Source organism: Theropithecus gelada, chromosome 16, assembly GCF_003255815.1.
Source record: "Theropithecus gelada isolate Dixy chromosome 16, Tgel_1.0, whole genome shotgun sequence".
Classification (NCBI taxonomy): domain Eukaryota; kingdom Metazoa; phylum Chordata; class Mammalia; order Primates; family Cercopithecidae; genus Theropithecus; species Theropithecus gelada.
In genome coordinates, this window is record NC_037684.1 from 14,618,782 (window position 1) to 14,637,928 (window position 19,147).

At 42.1% G+C, this 19,147-nt stretch overlaps 1 protein-coding gene across 10 annotated transcripts in view; it reads left to right on the forward strand.

Moving 5' to 3' along the window:
• The first annotated feature begins 2,412 nt into the window (after nucleotides 1-2,412).
• Nucleotides 2,413-19,147, forward strand: part of TRIM37 (tripartite motif containing 37) — a 127,737-nt gene continuing 111,002 nt past the window's right edge. For 5 of the 10 annotated variants that reach the window (XM_025363347.1, XM_025363351.1, XM_025363354.1 and 2 more), the window contains exons 1-3: nucleotides 3,013-3,532; nucleotides 5,579-5,680; nucleotides 19,014-19,054. In XM_025363347.1, the coding sequence (XP_025219132.1) occupies nucleotides 3,512-3,532; nucleotides 5,579-5,680; nucleotides 19,014-19,054 (164 nt within the window). In that variant the 5' untranslated portion in view covers nucleotides 3,013-3,511. Of the gene's footprint in view, nucleotides 3,533-5,578; nucleotides 5,681-19,013; nucleotides 19,059-19,147 lie in introns of all 10 variants that reach the window. The other 5 variants (XM_025363350.1, XM_025363349.1, XM_025363352.1 and 2 more) reach the window with 3 other exon arrangements.

Here is a 19,147-nt window from a genome sequence, read left to right on the forward strand (position 1 = left end):
TGGTCATAGTATACAACCTCCACATTATCTTCACACCTCCTTAATTTAGATCTTTTGTTTCTCATCTGGATTATAATTGTTTTATCCTATGTGACTATAGTGTTTTTATGTCTTAAGTTATAAATAATACATGTTTAAGAATTTAAAAATCACAGGGATGGCCAGGCGTGGTGGTTCACGCCTGTAACCCCAGCACTTTGGGAGGTCGAGGCGGGAGGATCACAAGGTCAAGAGATCGAGACCATCCTGGCCAACATGGTGAAACCCCGTCGCTACTAAAAATACAAAAATTAGCTGGGCGTGGTGGCATGTGCCTGTAGTCCCAGCTACTTGGGAGGCTGAGGCAGGGGAATCACTTGACCCCGGGAGGTGGAGGTTGCAGTGAGCTGAGATTGCACCATTGTACACTGGCTTGGTGACAGAGTGAGACTCCATCTCAAAAAAAACCCCAAAAAACAAACAACAACAACAACAACAAACAGGCATGTAAATTCTCTAGAGGTAATCTGCAAATAATTTCTTCAGGCATTTCTACATGTATACAAATTTTAAAAAATTTTTTCAACAAAAGTAGGTTGATACTGTGCCTTGTACTGCTGCTGTACTTAATTTTTTTTCATTTCATTATTTTATTTGAGACAGGGTCTCACTCTGTCACCCACGCTAGAGTGCAGTGGCGCTATCATGGCTCACTGTAGCCTCTAGGGCTCAAGCAATCCTTCGGCCTCAGCCTGCCAAGTAGCTGGGACCACAGGTGCATGCCAACAACCCCTGCTAATTTTTGTATATTTTGTAGAGACTGGGTTTCATCATGTTGCCCAGGCTGGTCTCCAACTCCTGAGCTCAAGAGATCTGCCAGCCTCAGCTTCCCAAAGTCCTGGGATACGTGAGCCACTGCGCCCGGTCTTCAATTCTAATATATTTTTGTTACGTCACATATCCACCCTTCTTTTTAATAGCTGTAATCTATTATATGGCTATACCATACCTTTTTTTTTTTTTTTTAAGACAGGATCTGGCTCTGTTGCCCAGGTCATAGTGCAGTGGTGTGATCTTGGATCACTGCAGCCTCAAAACTCCTGGGCTCAAGTGATTCTTCCATCTCAGCCTCCAGAGTAGCTGGGACCATAGGTGTGCACCACCATGCCCCCAGCTAAATATATAATCATTTTTATCAGTTCCTTATTGATAGACATTTAAACTCTATAACAGCAAGTTATACAAATAATATAACAAGTTGTAAAACATTAAGTTATTTAGGGATATATATGAAGTTAGGAGATTTTTCTTGTGGGGAGGGCAGCAAGGTCAGCCTTTAAGAGATTCTGATGGAGCAGACCATTGGCTCCCAAACCCCAGGGCTTGGCAATCCATGTGAGTTTAGCATCTTGCCAACTAAATTATTTATTTTGCTCAAGTTATCCTTTTTGCTTGCAACCAACGGCCTCTAATCAGTTGTACAGGTTTCTAACTGTTCGATATTATGAACTAGTGCAGTAAGTCCTTCAACATTTTTGGATTCTTCGGCAAACATACAAGAATCTATCTTACTATTTACCATATAAGTATTGCAATTTGTCTTATTTGTCTTCTACACTGCGCCTTGAGAGCAAGGCCCACTCACCACTTCTCATTATTCTGAATCCCAAGTACAGCACTGCATTTTTTTTTTTTTTTTTTTTGAGACGGAGTTTCACTCTTGTTGCCCAGGCTGGAGTTCAATGGCGCCATCTCAGCTCATCGCAACCTCCGCCTCCCAGGTTCAAGCGATTCTCCTGCCTCAGCCTCTCTAGTAGCTGGGATTACAGGCATGCGCCACCACACTCGGCTAATTTTGTATTTTTAGTAGAGACGGGGTTTCTCCATGTTGGTCAGGCTGGTCTCAAACTCCCGACCTCAGGTGATCCGCCCGCCTTGGCCTCCCAAAGTGCTGGGATTACATGCATGAGCCACCACGCCAGGCCTAGCACTGCATTCTATAATTATTTTAAGTAAAATTGTCATAACATAAAATTAACCATCAACCATTTAAAAATGTACAACTGAGGGCATTTTCGTAAAAATAGCGTGATACAACCATCAGCTCCATGTAGTTCAAAGACCACAAATAATTCTTACTGAAAGCATTTTTCAGTCTCAGATTAATCTTTCTAAATTATATCTTGTTCATGACCCACGTAGTTAAAATAAATTGTTGTTACCCACCACCTATAAGCCTAAATGCCTGATATTCAAGAACTTGTTTCTAGATTATTAGTGATTCTCTACATGTGCACTCCAGGTCGATTAAGTATAATTAGTTGTTTGCAATAAATACAGGAAAAATTAAACTCAAATTATGAATTTGATGTGCCCTCTTTGTCTCACACACCTTCAATTCTTGCAATCTTTACATATCTCTTCTGGCAGGAAATTGTAGAAAGCAGATCCCATTTATAGGAAAGATGAATATCGCTGATACCCTTTCAATAGTCCCACTGCGACAACTTACTTATGCGGCAAGAATGAAGTGTGGGATGTGGGAATGAAGTCTTCACAGTGTGTGGTCCCGTCCACTCACCACCAGAATGAGAAATGACACCTCTTCAGGCTTCACAGTCTGGAGCCTTCTAACTCAATTTGCTTTGGTAGGTGGAACCCAAGTCCTACAAACCTTAGACTCTTTCTTCCAGAGAGAACCACTAACCACTAACCCTGTGCACCAGGGTTTCTCAAAGTGCGGGCCACAGGCCACCTGCTACCGAATCACACACAATGTTGGGTGAAAACGTGGATGGCCTGGGCCCCACCCTAAAAATCTCAGAGTCCGAATACCTAGGGGTGTGGCTCCGAAGACCGCTTTCCACTAGTGCGCCAGGTGGCTCCGTCTTTGGCGCGCAAGTTTGAGAGCCGTGGGTCCCCGCCCTCCGCCGAGGTGGGCGGGGCGTAGCGGAGCCCCACGCTCAGACCGCCTACGCAGGCTGGGGCCGGAGGCACGCAACCCTGAGGCAGCGAGTCGCCAAGTCTCGTGTGCGCCCCGCAACGCGGGAACTAGGCGAACCTTCCGCGCTCCTCCCCTCTCTCCTCCCGCAGCGTCCTGCGCGCATGCGCTTCGCGGCTTCTCTCGCCGCCGCGCCCCCAGCTGTCCTGGTTACAGTTGGTGTTTGCGAATTCTCTGCGGCGCCTTCTCCGCCAAACTCCAGCGGCGGTTCCATACGCGCGTGCCCGCGTCACGTGGGCCGAGATTTCCCTCGCGGCTGCTGGCCGGCGGGTGAGCCCGGAGAAAGGAGCCGCGGCCACTGCTCGCCCTACCTCTGCGCCCCGGGGCGGGCGCGCCGGTAAAAATGGCGAAATGGGGGTAGTCGGCGCTGGACCTGAAGCGATGGGGCACGCAGGTGGGGCTGTTGTCGGAGCCCCCTGACGTGGGCGCCGGGCTTCTCTAGGTGATTTGATCTGGCGACCTCGGGCCGGCGCCTGAGGTCAGACTACGGAGCCCGCGGGTCGCCAACGGCCTCGCCGAGAGCCGGAGGCAATGGATGAACAGAGCGTGGAGGTGAGGGGGTTGTGAGGGTGGTGGTTAGTCCCCGCCCCCACCCGATGTGCGGTTTTTGTTCGGGGAGCCGTGCCCATGTCCTCCCTCCGGTAGGGCACCCCCACACCCCTGCCGCTGTGGAGAGGGCTGGCCCTGTACCAAGGACGCCGTTCTCATTCTGTAGCGCTCCGGGTGTCTTGTGCTCACTGTTCCGCAGTCAGGTGGTGCGTATCCTGGAGTTTTCAAGGATGTCTTGGCACAGGTACTCATCCCCACCGGGTATTTACAAACTGCATCCTGCTCCGAGCAAAACTGCAGATTCATCAAATGGACGTACCCTGCTACTCGCCACCAGTCCTTACGAGTTGTTGAGCTGATCTAAATCTCCTTCCAAATGGATAATCATCTTTCCCTCTCAGTGGCACATTTTGCAAGCTTCTGCCCTTCCTTCCTAGATTGAATCAGCATATATTATCTCATGTGTAGTTTCCAGAACAAACTGTTCTTTTTATAACTGATTCTTGTAAGCTGTGAGTTAAAATAGTTGGGATATGTAGGATATGTAAGTAAAGGCTAGGAATATTTTTTAAAAGATTGTTTATTGAACTTAATTGTATAATCATTATCAAATTTTGAACCTTTCAGATACTGAAATAGGAAATCCTTGCTTTTTAGTAAGAGGTAACTGTGTTATGGATATTCCACTTGAAACTAGTCATTCTGTAGTCTTGTTGTCCACCCCGTTGCAGGTTACAGAATCTGCATCTCCCAGGTTCTTTCTGGCCCTACAGAGTCATGATGAGATTCATGAGTAATTTTCTCCTTAATTCCTCATGTAAAGTATTATAAAGGTTTTGTAAACTTATCTTGGTTTTAGGAGGGTTTAATTCTAGAATGGAGTGAAAGTTAATGTCAGTACTATAAAGACAAAGTATACAATACAATAACAGTACGTTTAATTGTATCTTTTTTCTTGTTAAAAACTTTTCAGTTACTTCCTAAATTGATTAAACTGAGACTTGCAAAGATAATACTGTTTCTTGTATTTACATATTTTTGTTGTTGTTGTTCCCAAGATTGCTTTGAACTACCGTCAGCATTTTCAATTGGGGCAGAATCTCAGGTTCAAATAAGTAGCTAGTAGGTTTTAACATCAGGGCAGCAATTCAGATTTCTGGATTCTTAATTCATTTTTTTCTGGGTCACAGCACACTGCCTTTAGGATAAGTGTCTTTTTAAACTTCTTTTTCCTCTAAATTATAAAATCAGTTTATACCTTTTGGGGAAATTGCAGAAAAAGTTAAAAAGTTCATGTTGTGTATTCAGTCATATAGTCTGCCTTTTTTCCTTTTTTTTTTTTTTGAGACAGAGTCTCACTCTGTCACCCAGTCTGGAGTGCAGTGGCACCCTCTCGGCTCAATGCAACCTCCACCTCACAGGTTCAAGCGATTCTCCTGCCTCAGCCTCCTGAGTAGCTGGGATTACAGGCGCACACCACCACGCCTGGCTAATTTTTGTATTTTCAGTAGAGACGGGATTTCACCATTTTGGCCAGGCTGGTCTCGAACTCCCGACCTCAAGTGATCCACCTGCCTCGGCCTTCCAAAGTGCTGGGATTACAGTCATGAACCATTGTGCCTGGGCCTTTTTTCCTTGCTGTTGTACATTATATGCATTTTTCTGTTATCATTAGATGAAGAACTATTTCTAGTGACTAATCTTTGTGTAACTGCCGTAATTTACTTAATATTCGGACATTCGGGCTGTACCTAGATTCTTGCCATTATAATTACTGCTTCAGTGAAAATTTTTCTGCATAAGTCTGTGTTTGCATTTCCTATATTTTCCTTAGAATAGAATCATCATGAAGCTTAGGAAAATGGAAGTACATTTTCCAGATATTTTAAGGTACTCTGGACCTTGACCAACCAAATCCTGATATGGAATATAGTTAAAATAGAGATATCAGCCCAAAATAAATGTAAATGTTGAGTTGTTTTGAGCTTGCCTTTTACTCTTGATTCAGTAGCCTAAACTGGTGGATCTTACATCTTTTATTGTTTTCAGAGCATTGCTGAGGTTTTCCGATGTTTCATTTGTATGGAGAAATTGCGGGATGCACGCCTGTGTCCTCATTGCTCCAAGCTGTGTTGTTTCAGCTGTATTAGGGTAAGTTGTATTTCTTTTTACATGTAGCTAGTATATATAGTATATATTGTAAGGATTAACCATTTCCCTTATCTTTCTATTTTACATTTTTTTGCCCTAAAGTGCTTGCTTGCATTGTGCTTGGGGTTGAGGAATACTAAGGTAAATGACAAATTGCCTGCCTTGAAGGAGCCTAAATCTAATTGAGGGAATGGAGTTTAGAATGTTTATATTGAAGAATGTGTGGTATCATAAAGAGACACTAAAGAAGTGCTGTGGACGGCCGGGCGCGGTGGCTCAAGCCTGTAATCCCAGCACTTTGGGAGGCCGAGGCGGGTGGATCACGAGGTCAGGAGATCGAGACCATCCTGGCTAACATGGTGAAACCCCGTCTCTACTAAAAATACAAAAAACTAGCCGGGCGTGGTGGCGGGCGCCTGTAGTCCCAGCTACTCGGAGGCTGAGGCAGGAGAATGGCGGGAACCTGGGAGGCGGAGCTTGCAGTGAGCCGAGATCGCGCCACTGCACTCCAGCCTGGGTGACACAGCGCGAGACTCCGTCTCAAAAAAAAAAAAAAAAAAAAAGAAGTGCTGTGGGGCTCAGAAGAGGACTAGTTTATATGCGTTTGGTGAGTAAGATGGAGAAAAAGTGTTTAATCTTAAATAGTTGCAAGACACTGTAGAGATAAATATAATCTAGGGGCTTTAAAACTTGAGTGTTGGCACTTTGGGAGGCTGAGATGGGTGGATGACAAGGTCAAGAGATCGAGACCATCCTGGCCAACATGGTGAAACCCTGTCTCTACTAAAAATACAAAAATTAGCTGGGCGTGGTGGCATGCGCCTGTGTCTCAGCTACCCAGGGGGCTGAGGCAGGAGAATCACTTGAACCTGGGAGGGCAGAGGTTGCAGTGAGCCGAGATAGCGCCACTGCACTCTAGCCTGGTGACAAAGTGAGACTCCATCTCAAAAAACAAAACAAAACAAAAAACAAAATTTGAATGTTGGCTGGGAGCGGTGGCCCAGGCCTGTAACTCAGCACTTTAGGAGGGCGAGGCGGGCGGATCACGGGGTCAGGAGTTCGAGACCAGCCTGACCAACATGGTAAAACCCCATCTCTACTAAAAATACAAAAATTAGCTGAGTGTGCTGGTGTGTGCCTGTAATCCCAGCTACTGAGGAGGCTGAGGCAGGAGAATTGCTTGAACCCAGGAGGCAGAGGTTGCAGTGAGCCGAGATCACGTCAGTGCACTCCAGCCTGGGCGACAGAGCGAGACTGTGTCTCAAAAAACCAAAAAAACATTATGAGGAAGTTTGGTTGTGTGTGCCAGTGTCCAATAGCACATCTACAGAGCATAGTTGAAAACTGCCTTGTTCACATTCCTCTTCAATTATTTATTTTCCTGAGAAAATCAAAGAGGTCACATGCTCTTCACCTCAAACTTCCTGTTTCGGCTGGGCGCGGTAGCTCATGCCTGTAATCCCAGAATTTTGGGAGGGTGAGGTGGGTGGATCACCTGAGGTCAGGAGTTCGAGACCAGCCTGACCAATATGGTGAAACCCTGTCTCTACTAAAAATACAAAAATTAGCCGGGCATGGTGGCATGTGCCTGTAGTCCCAGCTACTCAAGAGGCTGAGACAGGGGAATCACTTGAACCTGGGAGGCAGAGGTTGCAGTGAGCCACTGTACTCCAACCTGGCGACAGAGCGAGACTTCATCTCAAAAAAAAAAAAAAAGAAAAGAAAATTTCTGTTTCCTTATTCTTGCCTAAGGAGGATAAATATGCCTTTGTCAAGAGTAGTATTGGTAACACTTAAATCATTTTTTTCTAGTCACACAGCTCACAATTGATGGTACTGGATTTGAACCCATTAAGTTCAAGAACTCTATAGCTTTTTCTTTGTCACTATAGTTAATTAAGTGGTAGAATCTGGATCTGGGCTGATTTTTTTGATGAAGGTCCCATATGCTTATGGTGTTTGGTTGTTACCTTATGCCTCATTGATTCTGTATTTTTTCATTGTTACATCTTCTTTCTCCTGCCCCTTAAATGCATTTATTTCTTAATTTCTTAAGATCTTGTTGCTTCGTTCTCTATTCTGAGGTTTCTGGGAGTATTCATCTACTTTGGGAAATTTGATTTACTTTAGCAGCTTTAGCTATCATCTCTCTGCATGGCTCCTAAATCTATTCCTTCAGCACTAACTTGTGGATGTCTTGTCTTGTTGTCCTTCTAGCATCTTGAACTTTGTTGAAGATCAAATTATTCGTGTTATTTTCTCAAACCAACTCTAAGTTCATACTTTTTGTTCTGTTCTGCCAGTCAAACTGGAAACTTTATACCAGTGATTTTTTTATTTTCTATTTTTATTTTTTTGAGATGGAGTCTCGCTCTGTTGCCCAGGCTAAAATGCAGTGGCGTGATCTCGGGTCACTGCAACCTCCGCCTCCCAGGTTCAAGCGATTCTCCTGCCTCAGACTCTCGAGTTGCTGGGAGTATAGGCGCACTCCACCATGCCCAGCTATTTGTGTGTGTGTGTGTGTGTGTGTGTGTATATATATATATATTTTTTTGGTAGAGATGGGGTTTCACTGTGTTGCCCAGGCTGGTCTTGAACTCCTGACCTCAACTGATCTGCCCTCCTTGGCCTCCCAAAGTGCTGGAATTACTGGCATGAGCCACCACGCCTGGCCTATACCAATGATTTTTAAGTGCAATTAGTTATTATCTCCCGGTTTCACTTATATTTGTCTTACCTTTCTATTTTTATCATTAGCGTGCTAATAGAGAAGTATGAACATTGGTTACCTCATGCTTAGATTATTTAATTACTTTCTATCTGATCTCTCAGGTTTGAGTCTTTTCTTATCTCCGGTACATTTTCTGTCCTGCTGCTATATTAATATTTTTCATTGGTGTCTTTTTTTTCCCAGAAGCCTCAGAAATTTATTACATAAAGGATAAAGTCCAAGAATGTTAGTCTTGTGTTCAGACCGTCCAGATCTGATTCTGACCTTTCTTTCTAGGACTGTCTTGGTTCCTGAATGCACTGATCATTTGTTCATTCATTCAGCAAATATTAATTGCTTGCCTACTTGTTTTCAAGCCAGTCATTTTTTATTAGGTATAATTGACATACAATAAACTACACATGTTTAAAGTGTACAGTTTTTTATTTGTTTTGTTCTTTCTTTAATTTTTTTTTGAGGATGTTGTTTCGCTCTTGTTGCCCAGCCTGGAATGCAATGATGCGATCTCCCCTCACTGCAACCTCCATCTCCTGGGTTCAAGTGATTCTCCTGCCTCAGCCTTCCAAGCAGCTGGGATTATAGGCATGCATCACCATGCCTGGCTAATTTTGTATTTTTAGCAGAAACAGGGTTTTACCATGTTGGTCAGGTTGGTCTCAAACTCCTAACCTCAGGTAATCTACCCACCTCACCCTCCCAAAGTGCTAGGATTATAGATGTGAGTCACTGCGCCTGGCCAAGTGTACAGTATTGACATATATATCCTCTTGTGAGACTGTCACTGCAGCCAAGTTAGTGAATGTATCTGTCATCCCCAAAACTTTCCTTGTGCCTCTTGGTAATTCCTCCCTCTACTTACCTTGTCCCCAGGCAACCACTGATCTGTTTTCTGTCACAATAGATAGGTTTGCTTCAGAGATAGGGGGGATGGAAAAAGAGGAAAAAGATAAGTTTGCATGCTCTGGAATTTTACACAAATGAAAATCATACAATATGTACTCTTAGGGATCTGGCTTTTTTCACTCAGCAAAAATACTGTGTGTATCAGTAGTATTCCTTTTTATTGCTAAGTAGTATTCCATTGTATGTATTTACCACAATTTGTTTATGCATTCACCTATTGATGAACATATGGCATGTTTACAGTTTTTGCTATTACAATGAAAATTGCTGCGACATTCGTGTACAAGAAGCTTTCTTTTCTCTTGGGTAAATAATTAGGAATGGAATGGATAGAGATTATATGGTAGATGTGTGTTTAACATTTTGAAAATTGCCCAGCTATCTTCTAAAATACTTGTATCTGAGAGGTAAACAATGAGCATACGTGGACATAAAGGGGGAAATGCTAGACACCAGGGACTTCAAAAGAGGGAGAGGAGAAGAGGGATGAAGGTTAAATTAAAAAAAGGATTGGGAGACCAAAGCGGGCGGATTGCCTGAATTCGAGAGTTTGAGACCAGCTTGACCAACATGGAAAACCGCGTCTCTAATAAAAATAGAAAATTAGTCAGGCGTGGTGGTGCGTGCCTGTAATCCCAGCTACTCGGGAGGCTGAGGCAGGAGAATCTCTTGAATCTGGAAGGTGGAGGTTGCAGTGAGCCGAGATTGTGCCATTGTACTCCAGCCTGGGCAACAAGAGCAAAACTCTGTCTCAGAGAAAAAAAAGGAAATAGTTTTATAATTTTACATTCTCACCAGCAGTGAATGAGAGTTCCAATTCCTCCACATTAATGCTAGCAGTTGGTATGTTTGGTTTTGTGAATTTTAGCCATTCTCGGGGTATGTAGCCATTCTTAGAGGTATCTCCTTGTTTTAGTTAGCGTTTCTCTGTTGAGTGATGATGTTAGCATCTTTTCCAGGAGTTATTTACCATCCATATGTTGTCTTTGGTAAGGGGTCTGTTCAGTGCCCCCCGTTTTGTGCTAAATAAATATAACAAAATTTCCATTTTACCCATATTTAAGGGTACAGTTCAGTGTCTTTAATTACATCCATGATGTTGTATAACCGTATCACTGTTTCCAAAACCTTTCATCACCCCAAACAGAAAGTCCGTACCCATTAAAAAAAAAGAAAAAAGAAAATAAACATAAGTAAACATAGGAAAAGTATTTTAAAAATACAGTATAAAAGATAAAAAAATAGTACACCTATGTAGGGCAGCTCCATTCTAATCTTATGAGACTACTGTAGTATATGCGGTCCATCATTTACCCATACATCTTTATGTGACACATGACTATATACCACCTTTCGTTTATCCTTTTTTTTTTTTTTTTTTTCAGACAGAGTCTTGCTCTGTGGCCAGGCTGGAACTGGAGTGCAGTGGCGCGATCTGAGCTCACTGCACCCTCCGCCTCCCAGGTTCAAGCGAGTCTCCGGCCTCAGCCTCCTGAGTAGCTGGGACTACAGGCGCGTGCCACCACACCCAGCTAATTTTTGTGTTTTTAGTAGAGTTGGGGTTTCACCATGTTGGCCAGGATGGTGTTGATCTCTTGACCTGTGATCCACCCTCCTTGACCTCCCAAAGTGCTGAGATTACAGGCATTGAGCCACTGTGCCCAGCCTATTTATCCATTTTTATCTCTTGATATACACTTGGGTTGTTTTCACCTTTTGGGTATTGTTAATAGTTCTGTTGTTAACAATTATCTGTTTGAGTTCCTGCTTTCATTTCTTTTGAATATATATCTAGGAGTGAAATTGCTAGATCATATGGTGTTCTGTTTAACTTTATTATTTTTTTAAATTGTGGTAAAATATACCTAATGTAAGATTAGCCTTTTTTTTTTTTTAAATGAGACAGTGTCTCACTCTGTTACCCACGTTGGAGCGCAGTGACACAGTCATTGCTCACTGCAGCCTCAATCTCTTGGGCTTGAGCAGTTGGCCTGCTTCACACTCTTGAGTAGCTGGGACCACAAACGTGTGCCATTGTGCCTGGTTAATTTTTTTATTTTTTGTAGAGACAGGGTTTTACTTTGTTGACCAAGTTGGCCTCAAACTCCTGGACTCAAGTGATCTGCCTGCCTTGGCCTCCCAAGTGCTAGGATTACAGATGTGAGCCACTTGGCTCAGTCAAATTTACGATTTTAACTGTATTTTTAAGAGTACAGTTTAGTGGCATTAAGTACATTCACATTGTTGTGCAGCCATCACCGCTATCCATCTTTAGTACCTTTTCATCATCCCAAACTGAAACTCTGTACTTGATAAACAATAAATTCTCATTATTCTCTTCCCTCTAGCCCCTTTAACCACTGTTCTACCTTCTATCTTTACACTGACTATTCTAAGTACCTCATATAAATGGAATCATAAAATATTTGTGTTTATTTCTACCTCTGTATTCTGTTCTGTTAGTCTCTATTTCTGTTCTTACGGTAGTACCACACTGCTTTGATTACTGTAGCTTTGTAGTAAGTTTTGAAATTAGTGTGAGTCCTCCAACTTTTTCTTTTTTAAGGTAGTTTTAGCTCTTTGGCATCCCTTGAGATTCCATGTGAATTTTAAATGCAGTTTTCTACCAATATAAAAAAGCACCATTGGAGTTTTAGTAGGGATTACATTGATTCTGTACATGCCTTTGAGTAATATTGCTGTCCTAAAAATATTAAATCTTATGATCCTTGAACGTGGGTGTCTTTCCATTTATTTAGGACTTCCCTAACTTCTTTCAGCAGTGTATTGTAGTTTTGCATGTATAAGTCTTTCTTTCTTTTTCTTTTTTATTTTTTTGAGACAGGATCTCGCTGTCACCCAGGCTGGAGTGATGTGATCATGGCTCACTGCAGCCTCAACTACCTGGGTTCAAGCAATCCTCTTGTCTTGGCCTCCCAGTGCTGGGATTATAGGTGTGAGCCACCACAGTCAGCCTCCGTGTATGTCTTTCAAATTCTTGGTTCGTTTTTTTCCTAAGCATTTTATTCCTTTTGATGCTGTTGCAAATGTGTTATTTTCTTAATTTCCCTTTTTGATTGTTCATTGCAAGCTTATAGAAATGCCATTGTTTTTTGTGTGTTTATTTTGTATCCTGTAACTGCTGCATTTATTAGCTTTAACAATATTTTGTGGACTCTTTAGGGATTTTTACAGATAAGATCATGTCATCTGCAAAAAGATAATTTCACTTCTTTTTTAATTAAGATACTTTTTATTTCTTTATTTTGCCTAAGTACTATGGCTGGAATTTTTAGTACCTGTATTATGTTGAATAGAGATTGTAAAAGCTGCCATCCTTGTCTTTTTCTTGATCTTAAGGGGAATTTTTCCTGATATTAAGGGGAAGAGTTAAAGCCTTTGAATCGTTGACTATGATTTTTATGAGTTTTTATATATGGCCTTTATCAAGTTGAGGAAGTTCCCTTCTATTTCTGTCTATTGAGTATTTTTGTCATGAAAGGATATTGGATTTTGTCAGATGCCTTTTCTGCATAATTGAGATGATCATAGTGGGGGTTTTCCATGAAGTGGTTTATCACATTGAATGATTTTTACAGTTGAGCCATCTTTGTATTCTAGGAATAAATCCCACTTGGCCACAGTGTATAATCTTTTAAATATTCTGTTGAATTAGTTTTATTAGGATTTTGTTGAGGATTTCCCTAGCACAATTTCTCTAGTAAATGTCTTAAACTCCCAGAGCAATACATATACATTAAAATTTTTCACATAGCATTATGAATGAGGATACACGGTGCATGTCAATAGTGATATCTCTGAGTATATTCTACTCAGAGAAGAAGTGGAAGGAATTTAATAAATATTTATATTTTAAATTAATTTCAAATGCAGGATTAGGTGTTGGAAGTAGTAGTTAATCAATCATGAACCCATGATCTAAGATTTTTAATGATTGCTGTAATTAACGTTTCTCAAAGAGCTTGTTTTCTGTAACAAAGTTGATTTTTTTTTTTTTTTGAGACAGAGTCTCACTGTCACCCAGGCTGTAGTGGAGTGGCACAGTCTTGGCTCACTGTAACCTCCGCCTCCCGGGTTCAAGCGATTGTCCTGCCTCAGCCTCCTGAGTAGCTGGGATTGCAGGCACCCACCACCATGCCCGACTAATTTTTATATTTTTAGTAGAGATGGGGTTTCACCATGTTGCCCAGGCTGGTCTCGAACTCCAGACCCCAGGTGATCCACCCACCTCAGCCTCCCAAAGTGTTGGGATTACAGGCGTGAGCCACCACGCCTGGCTGATGTTTTTTTTAAAACTCTCTCTTTTTGGTCTGCTGTTACACTAACAGTAATTTTATTTACCATCTGGCTTATTTAGTTCTGTATACTAGATAATTAATATATACAATCTTTATGATAATTACTCATTCTTACAAGTTTTTGGAAATGAACAAAGGGACTGCTTTTCCCTTTCTCTGGTAGACACACCGTAAGAAGTGGACTTTGGTTGTAGTTTAGTGGTATAGATGTTTGTAAGAAACTATTTTAGGTTGGGCGCCGTGGCTCATCCCTGTAGTCCCAGCACTTTGGGAGGCCAAAGGCAGAGGATTGTTTGAGCCCAGGACTTCAAGACCAGCCTGAGCAACATGGCAGGATCCCATCTCTGCAAAAATTAAAACATTAGCTGGATGTAGTGGGCACATCTGTAGCCCCAGCTACTTCTGAGGGTCAGGTGGGAGGACCTCTTGAGACCAAGAAGTTGAGGCTGCAGTGAGTTGTGTTTGGGCCACTGCACTCCTGCCTGAGCGACAGAGTGTGACTTGTCTCAAAAATAAAAAACCCAGACAGTATTTAGCATGTTTTTGTATGTATATATAGTTTGCCTCAAACAATACATCAGGGGATGTAGGAAATTTTGTATGCTTTCACAAGGCATCTGAGATCCTCTGTGATCTGCCTCCTAGTTTCCTTGCAATTTTGAGCTATTTGGGAATAAAGATTCTTTGTTAACAAATTTCCTATTTACTGCCTGTTTTCTCTTATAGCTAAAACTATTTAAATGAGTGTTTTCCACTCCATATCTCTGTAACCTCGCTGTCTACTTACCCTTCAGCCCATTCTAACCTGATTTTAGTTCCCTCACATAGCTACTCACATAGCTCCTGCAAGGTATAGACTCAATTTTGCTAAATCCAATGAACATTTCGTTGGCCTTATCTTTCCTTCTCAGAGCATTCAGCACAAATTACTTTATCTGTTTTTCTTGAAACATTATCTTCTTTGGTATTTTTGCCATAATAGCTATACCATCTTCCTAGTAACTTCATGGTCTATGGGTTTTTTTTTTTGTTTTTTTTTAAGAGACTGAGTCTTGCTCTGTTATCCAGGCTAGAGACAGTGGCATGATCATGGCTCACTGCAGCCCCGACCTCTGGATTCAATTGATCCTCCCACCCCAGCCTCCTGAGGAATAGCTGGGACTACAGGCATGCCCACCATACCTGGCTAATTTTTAAGTTTATTGTAGAGATGGTATCTTGCTGTGTGACCTAGACTGGTCTGGACCTCCTGGCCTTAAGCAATCCTCCCACCTTGGCCTGCCAAAGTGCTAGGATTAAAGGTGTGAGCCACCACATTCGACTGGTCCAAGACTTTTAACACTACCTCTAGACTTACACTTCACAACTTTATCTTTTCAGTCCTGGCCTTTTCCCTGCCTCTAGTATCTAACTACCCTCGTTTGGACTTGTAGTATGCATTTCAAATATATTATCTCTATAAGAGGTGTTTTTTTTTTTTCCATGCCAAATCTGTTTCTTTTCCAGTCAGGAACCCAGTTTTTTATCCAAAAACCTAGTTCACCTTAATCATCCTTATTCCTCACATCCAGTAGTAATTGAACTATAAATGTTAGCAGCCATTTTTTTTAAGATTATCTTATATACTTAGTATTTATTACTAACAGCTTCTCTAACCGTTACAGCAGTTTTGCAGGGTAGGTATGTTGATTCTCTTGTTGCATATGAGGAGACGAGCTCAGTCACTTGTCCAATGTCATGTGGTCCTTAAGTGCCAGAGCTGGGAATCAGACACAGATCTAAAGATTGTGATTCTTCCAGTTTAATGATGGAGAGAAAATAATTTTTAAATTTTATTTTATTTTATGTTTATAATTTTTTTTTTTTTGAGACGGAGTCTGGCTCTGTCGCCCAGGCTGGAGTGCAGTGGCCTGATCTCAGCTCACTGCAAGCTCCGCCTCCCGGGTTTACGCCATTCTCCTGCCTCAGCCTCCGGAGTAGCTGGGACTACAGGCGCCTGCCACCGCGCCCGGCTAGTTTTTTGTATTTTTTTAGTAGAGACGGGGTTTCGCCGTGTTAGCCAGGATGGTCTCGATCTCCTGACCTCGTGATCCGCCCGTCTCGGCCTCCCAAAGTGCTGGGATTACAGGCTTGAGCCACCGCGCCCGGCCATGTTTATAATTTTTAAATTGAATGAAGGGGAATGCTCTAAACATATTTAACATTATGCATTAATATTGTATCACTGGTTGGTTGGTTTTGGTTTGAAAGAAACATTGTTTTTCTCAGAGTATTAACATTGTCATATTTATTTTGTAATTAAATTAGATTGTGGAGACTGAGTAATCTCATGCATGTATGCCTGTAATCCCAGCACTTTGGGAGGCTCAGGTGGGCGGATCACTTGAGGTCAGAGCTGGAGACCAGCCTAGCCAACGTAGGAAAACCCTGTCTCTAATAAAAATGCAGAAACCATCTGGGTGCGGTGATGCATGCCTGTAATCCCAGCTACTCGGGAGGCTGAGGCACGAGAATTGCTTGAACCTGGGAGGCAGAGGTTGCAGTGAGTTGAGATGGCACCACTGCACTTGAGCCTGGGTGAGGGAGTGAGACTCTGTCTCAAAAAATAAATAAATAAATTAGATTGTGAAATACAAGATAAATATGCCACAAATATTCAGAGAATGTAAAGCTCAATGTAGCCTGGGAAAGGCAGGAAATTTTATGGACATGATCCAGTGACATTTCCATGATCCAGAGACAGGACATGGAGGGAGGGCCAAGCACATATATGTCAACAGTGTTATATAGTGCAGCAATAAGCCTGTTTTGACTGGGAGGGAGGGGGACATTTAAACATATGATCTGGTTACTCCCTATCATGGTCCCAGTCTTTGTTAAGGTTTATAATCTAGCAGGACAAAGAAGATCAACAAATAAGTCGTCATAATAAAGTTTCTGAAGGGGGAAGTATAGTGGTAGAGCATGGCAGTTGTATCTAAAATAGTCTGCAGAGTGTCAGGGAATGCTTTTTGGAGAAAGCAGCTTATGAACTGAAATCTAAACAATGAGTGGGAGTAACCCAGATGAAGAAAGGTTTTTTTTTTTTTTTTTTTGAGGCGGAGTCTCGCTCTGTCGCCCAGGCTGGAGTGCAGTGGCCAGATCTCAGCTCACTGCAAGCTCCGCCTCCTGGGTTTACGCCATTCTCCTGCCTCAGCCTCCCGAGTAGCTGGGACTACAAGCGCCCGCCACCTCGCCCGGCTAGTTTTTTGTATTTTTAGTAGAGACGGGGTTTCACCGTGTTAGCCAGGATGGTCTTGATCTCCTGACCTCGTGATCCGCCCGTCTCGGCCTCCCAAAGTGCTGGGATTACAGGCTTGAGCCACCGCGCCCGGCCGAAGAAAGGTTTTGAAGAATATCTTAGGCGGAGAGAGGAAACATGTAAAGACATAACCTTGCTGAGTCATAGGGCCAGTTCTAGAGAGGAGTTCATGAGACCAGTTCTGGAGAGGAGTTCATGAGACCGGTTCTGGAGAGGAGCTATGACTTTAACAGAAGAGTGGCATGGTCATGTCATTGTTTCAGGGGAAGAAACCTGACTCAAATTTCGTTTTTGCCTAGAGACCAAGGTAATAATAATGTTCAAGGTTATTAAGAATGGAGGAATCCTTTTCCGTAGGATTTTTACTTTATTTTTATTTTTATTTTTATTTTTTGAGACAGAGTCACGCTCTGTCACCCAGGCTGTACAGTGCAGTGGCGTGATCTCGGCACCCTGCAGCCTCTACCTCCTGGTTCAAGCAATTCTCCTGCCTCAGCCTCCCGAGTAGCTGGGGCTACAGGTTCACACCACCACACCTGGCTAAATTTGTATTTTTAGTAGAGACAAGATTTCACTATGTTGGCCAGGCTGGTCTCGAACTCCTGACCTCATGATCTGCCCGCCTCAGCCTCCCAAAGTGCTGGGATTACAGGCGTGCTCTGTATGCTTTTTCTTTCAGCTTTATTTTCTTTGCTCTGAAGTACCTTGCTTCCTTTCATTTTAAGTCTTTTACTGTCCTTTAAGGTTTCCTTGGGAATTTTATTTCTAAATTAATTATTTGGCATCAAGTTAGAGCTCATGTTCATTTTAAAAAGTAGAAAGAGATAAACAAATAACAGATATTGGGAGTACGTTGGTGTAGGATCATAGTTATTTACCTCTGAACCTATTTATCAGACAACTAAAACATAAAGTTTTTTGTTTTATTATAAACCTGTTGTTTCCTGAAAACTAGTCAGAAAATCTTAACATCTCCTTCCATATGGTATAAGATTGCTCTCAGTTTCCTAATAAATTATTAACATAATTTTTGGTTTAGTAGAGACATTATTCTCTTCTAAAACCTTTTTGTAATTATGAGGAAACCAAGATATCTAGAAGCTTCAATTACTGAACTATGAAACCTTTTTGTTTTGTTTTGTTTTGTTTTGTTTTGAGACAGAGTCTTGCTCTGTCGCCCAGGCAGTGGCAGGATCTCAGCTCACTGCAACCTCCGTCTCCCTGGTTCAAGCGATTCTCCTGCCTCAGCCTCCCAAGTAGCTGGGATTACAGGCGCCTGCCACCATTCCTGGCTAATTTTTGTATTTTTAGTAGAGACAGGGTTTCACCATGTTGGCCAGGCTGGTTTCCATCTGCTGACCTCAGGTGATCTGCCCACCTTGGCCGCCCAAAGTGCTGGGATTACAGGTGCCTGCCACCATTCCTGGCTAATTTTTGTATTTTTAGTAGAGACAGGGTTTCACCATGTTGGCCAGGCTGGTTTCCATCTGCTGACCTTAGGTGATCTGCCCACCTTGGCCGCCCAAAGTGCTGGGATTACAGGCATGAGACACCACGCCTGGCCCTATGAAACTGTTTTAAGACTTAAAAGTTGTGCTCTATTGCTTATTCATTTTTTTAGGTTTAATTTACATGTCTATAATGTATGTAACTCAGAATTAGCTTCCCTTTTTTTGAATTAGCTTTTCAAAAACTAAATTCAGTAGTAAACTAGATAGAAATAAATCATCACTATGGTTTATTTTTTAGTGCAAAGGAGACAGTCATTATTATAAGACAATAGTAAGATTATATACACGTTCCCTGTGAGAATCAGCTAGTCCTGGAATCATTCCTTTTCCTGTGTGAGAGTAGCCTTTTAACAGCTATTTTGCACTGAGTTCTGTCCCTTTAAAAGTTTATCCCTATGAGGATGATAGTGTAAAGGAGACAGTAGATTGCCTATTATTGCTGTAAGTATCTCTAAAATTAAGCACTAGACAGTGCTTAAAACTCATTAGATTTGTATTATTTTTTATATATATATATAAATAAAGTAATGGTGTTTTCTAATCAAAATCTAATCTTTTGACCCCTTAGCGCTGGCTGACAGAGCAGAGAGCTCAATGTCCTCATTGCCGGTAAGTGTTTCGCTATGATTATTTGTGAATTTGGAAAATAGTAAGGTCAGAATGTGCCTTGGGATTCATAAAGGCAGTTTTCCTGAAGTCAGC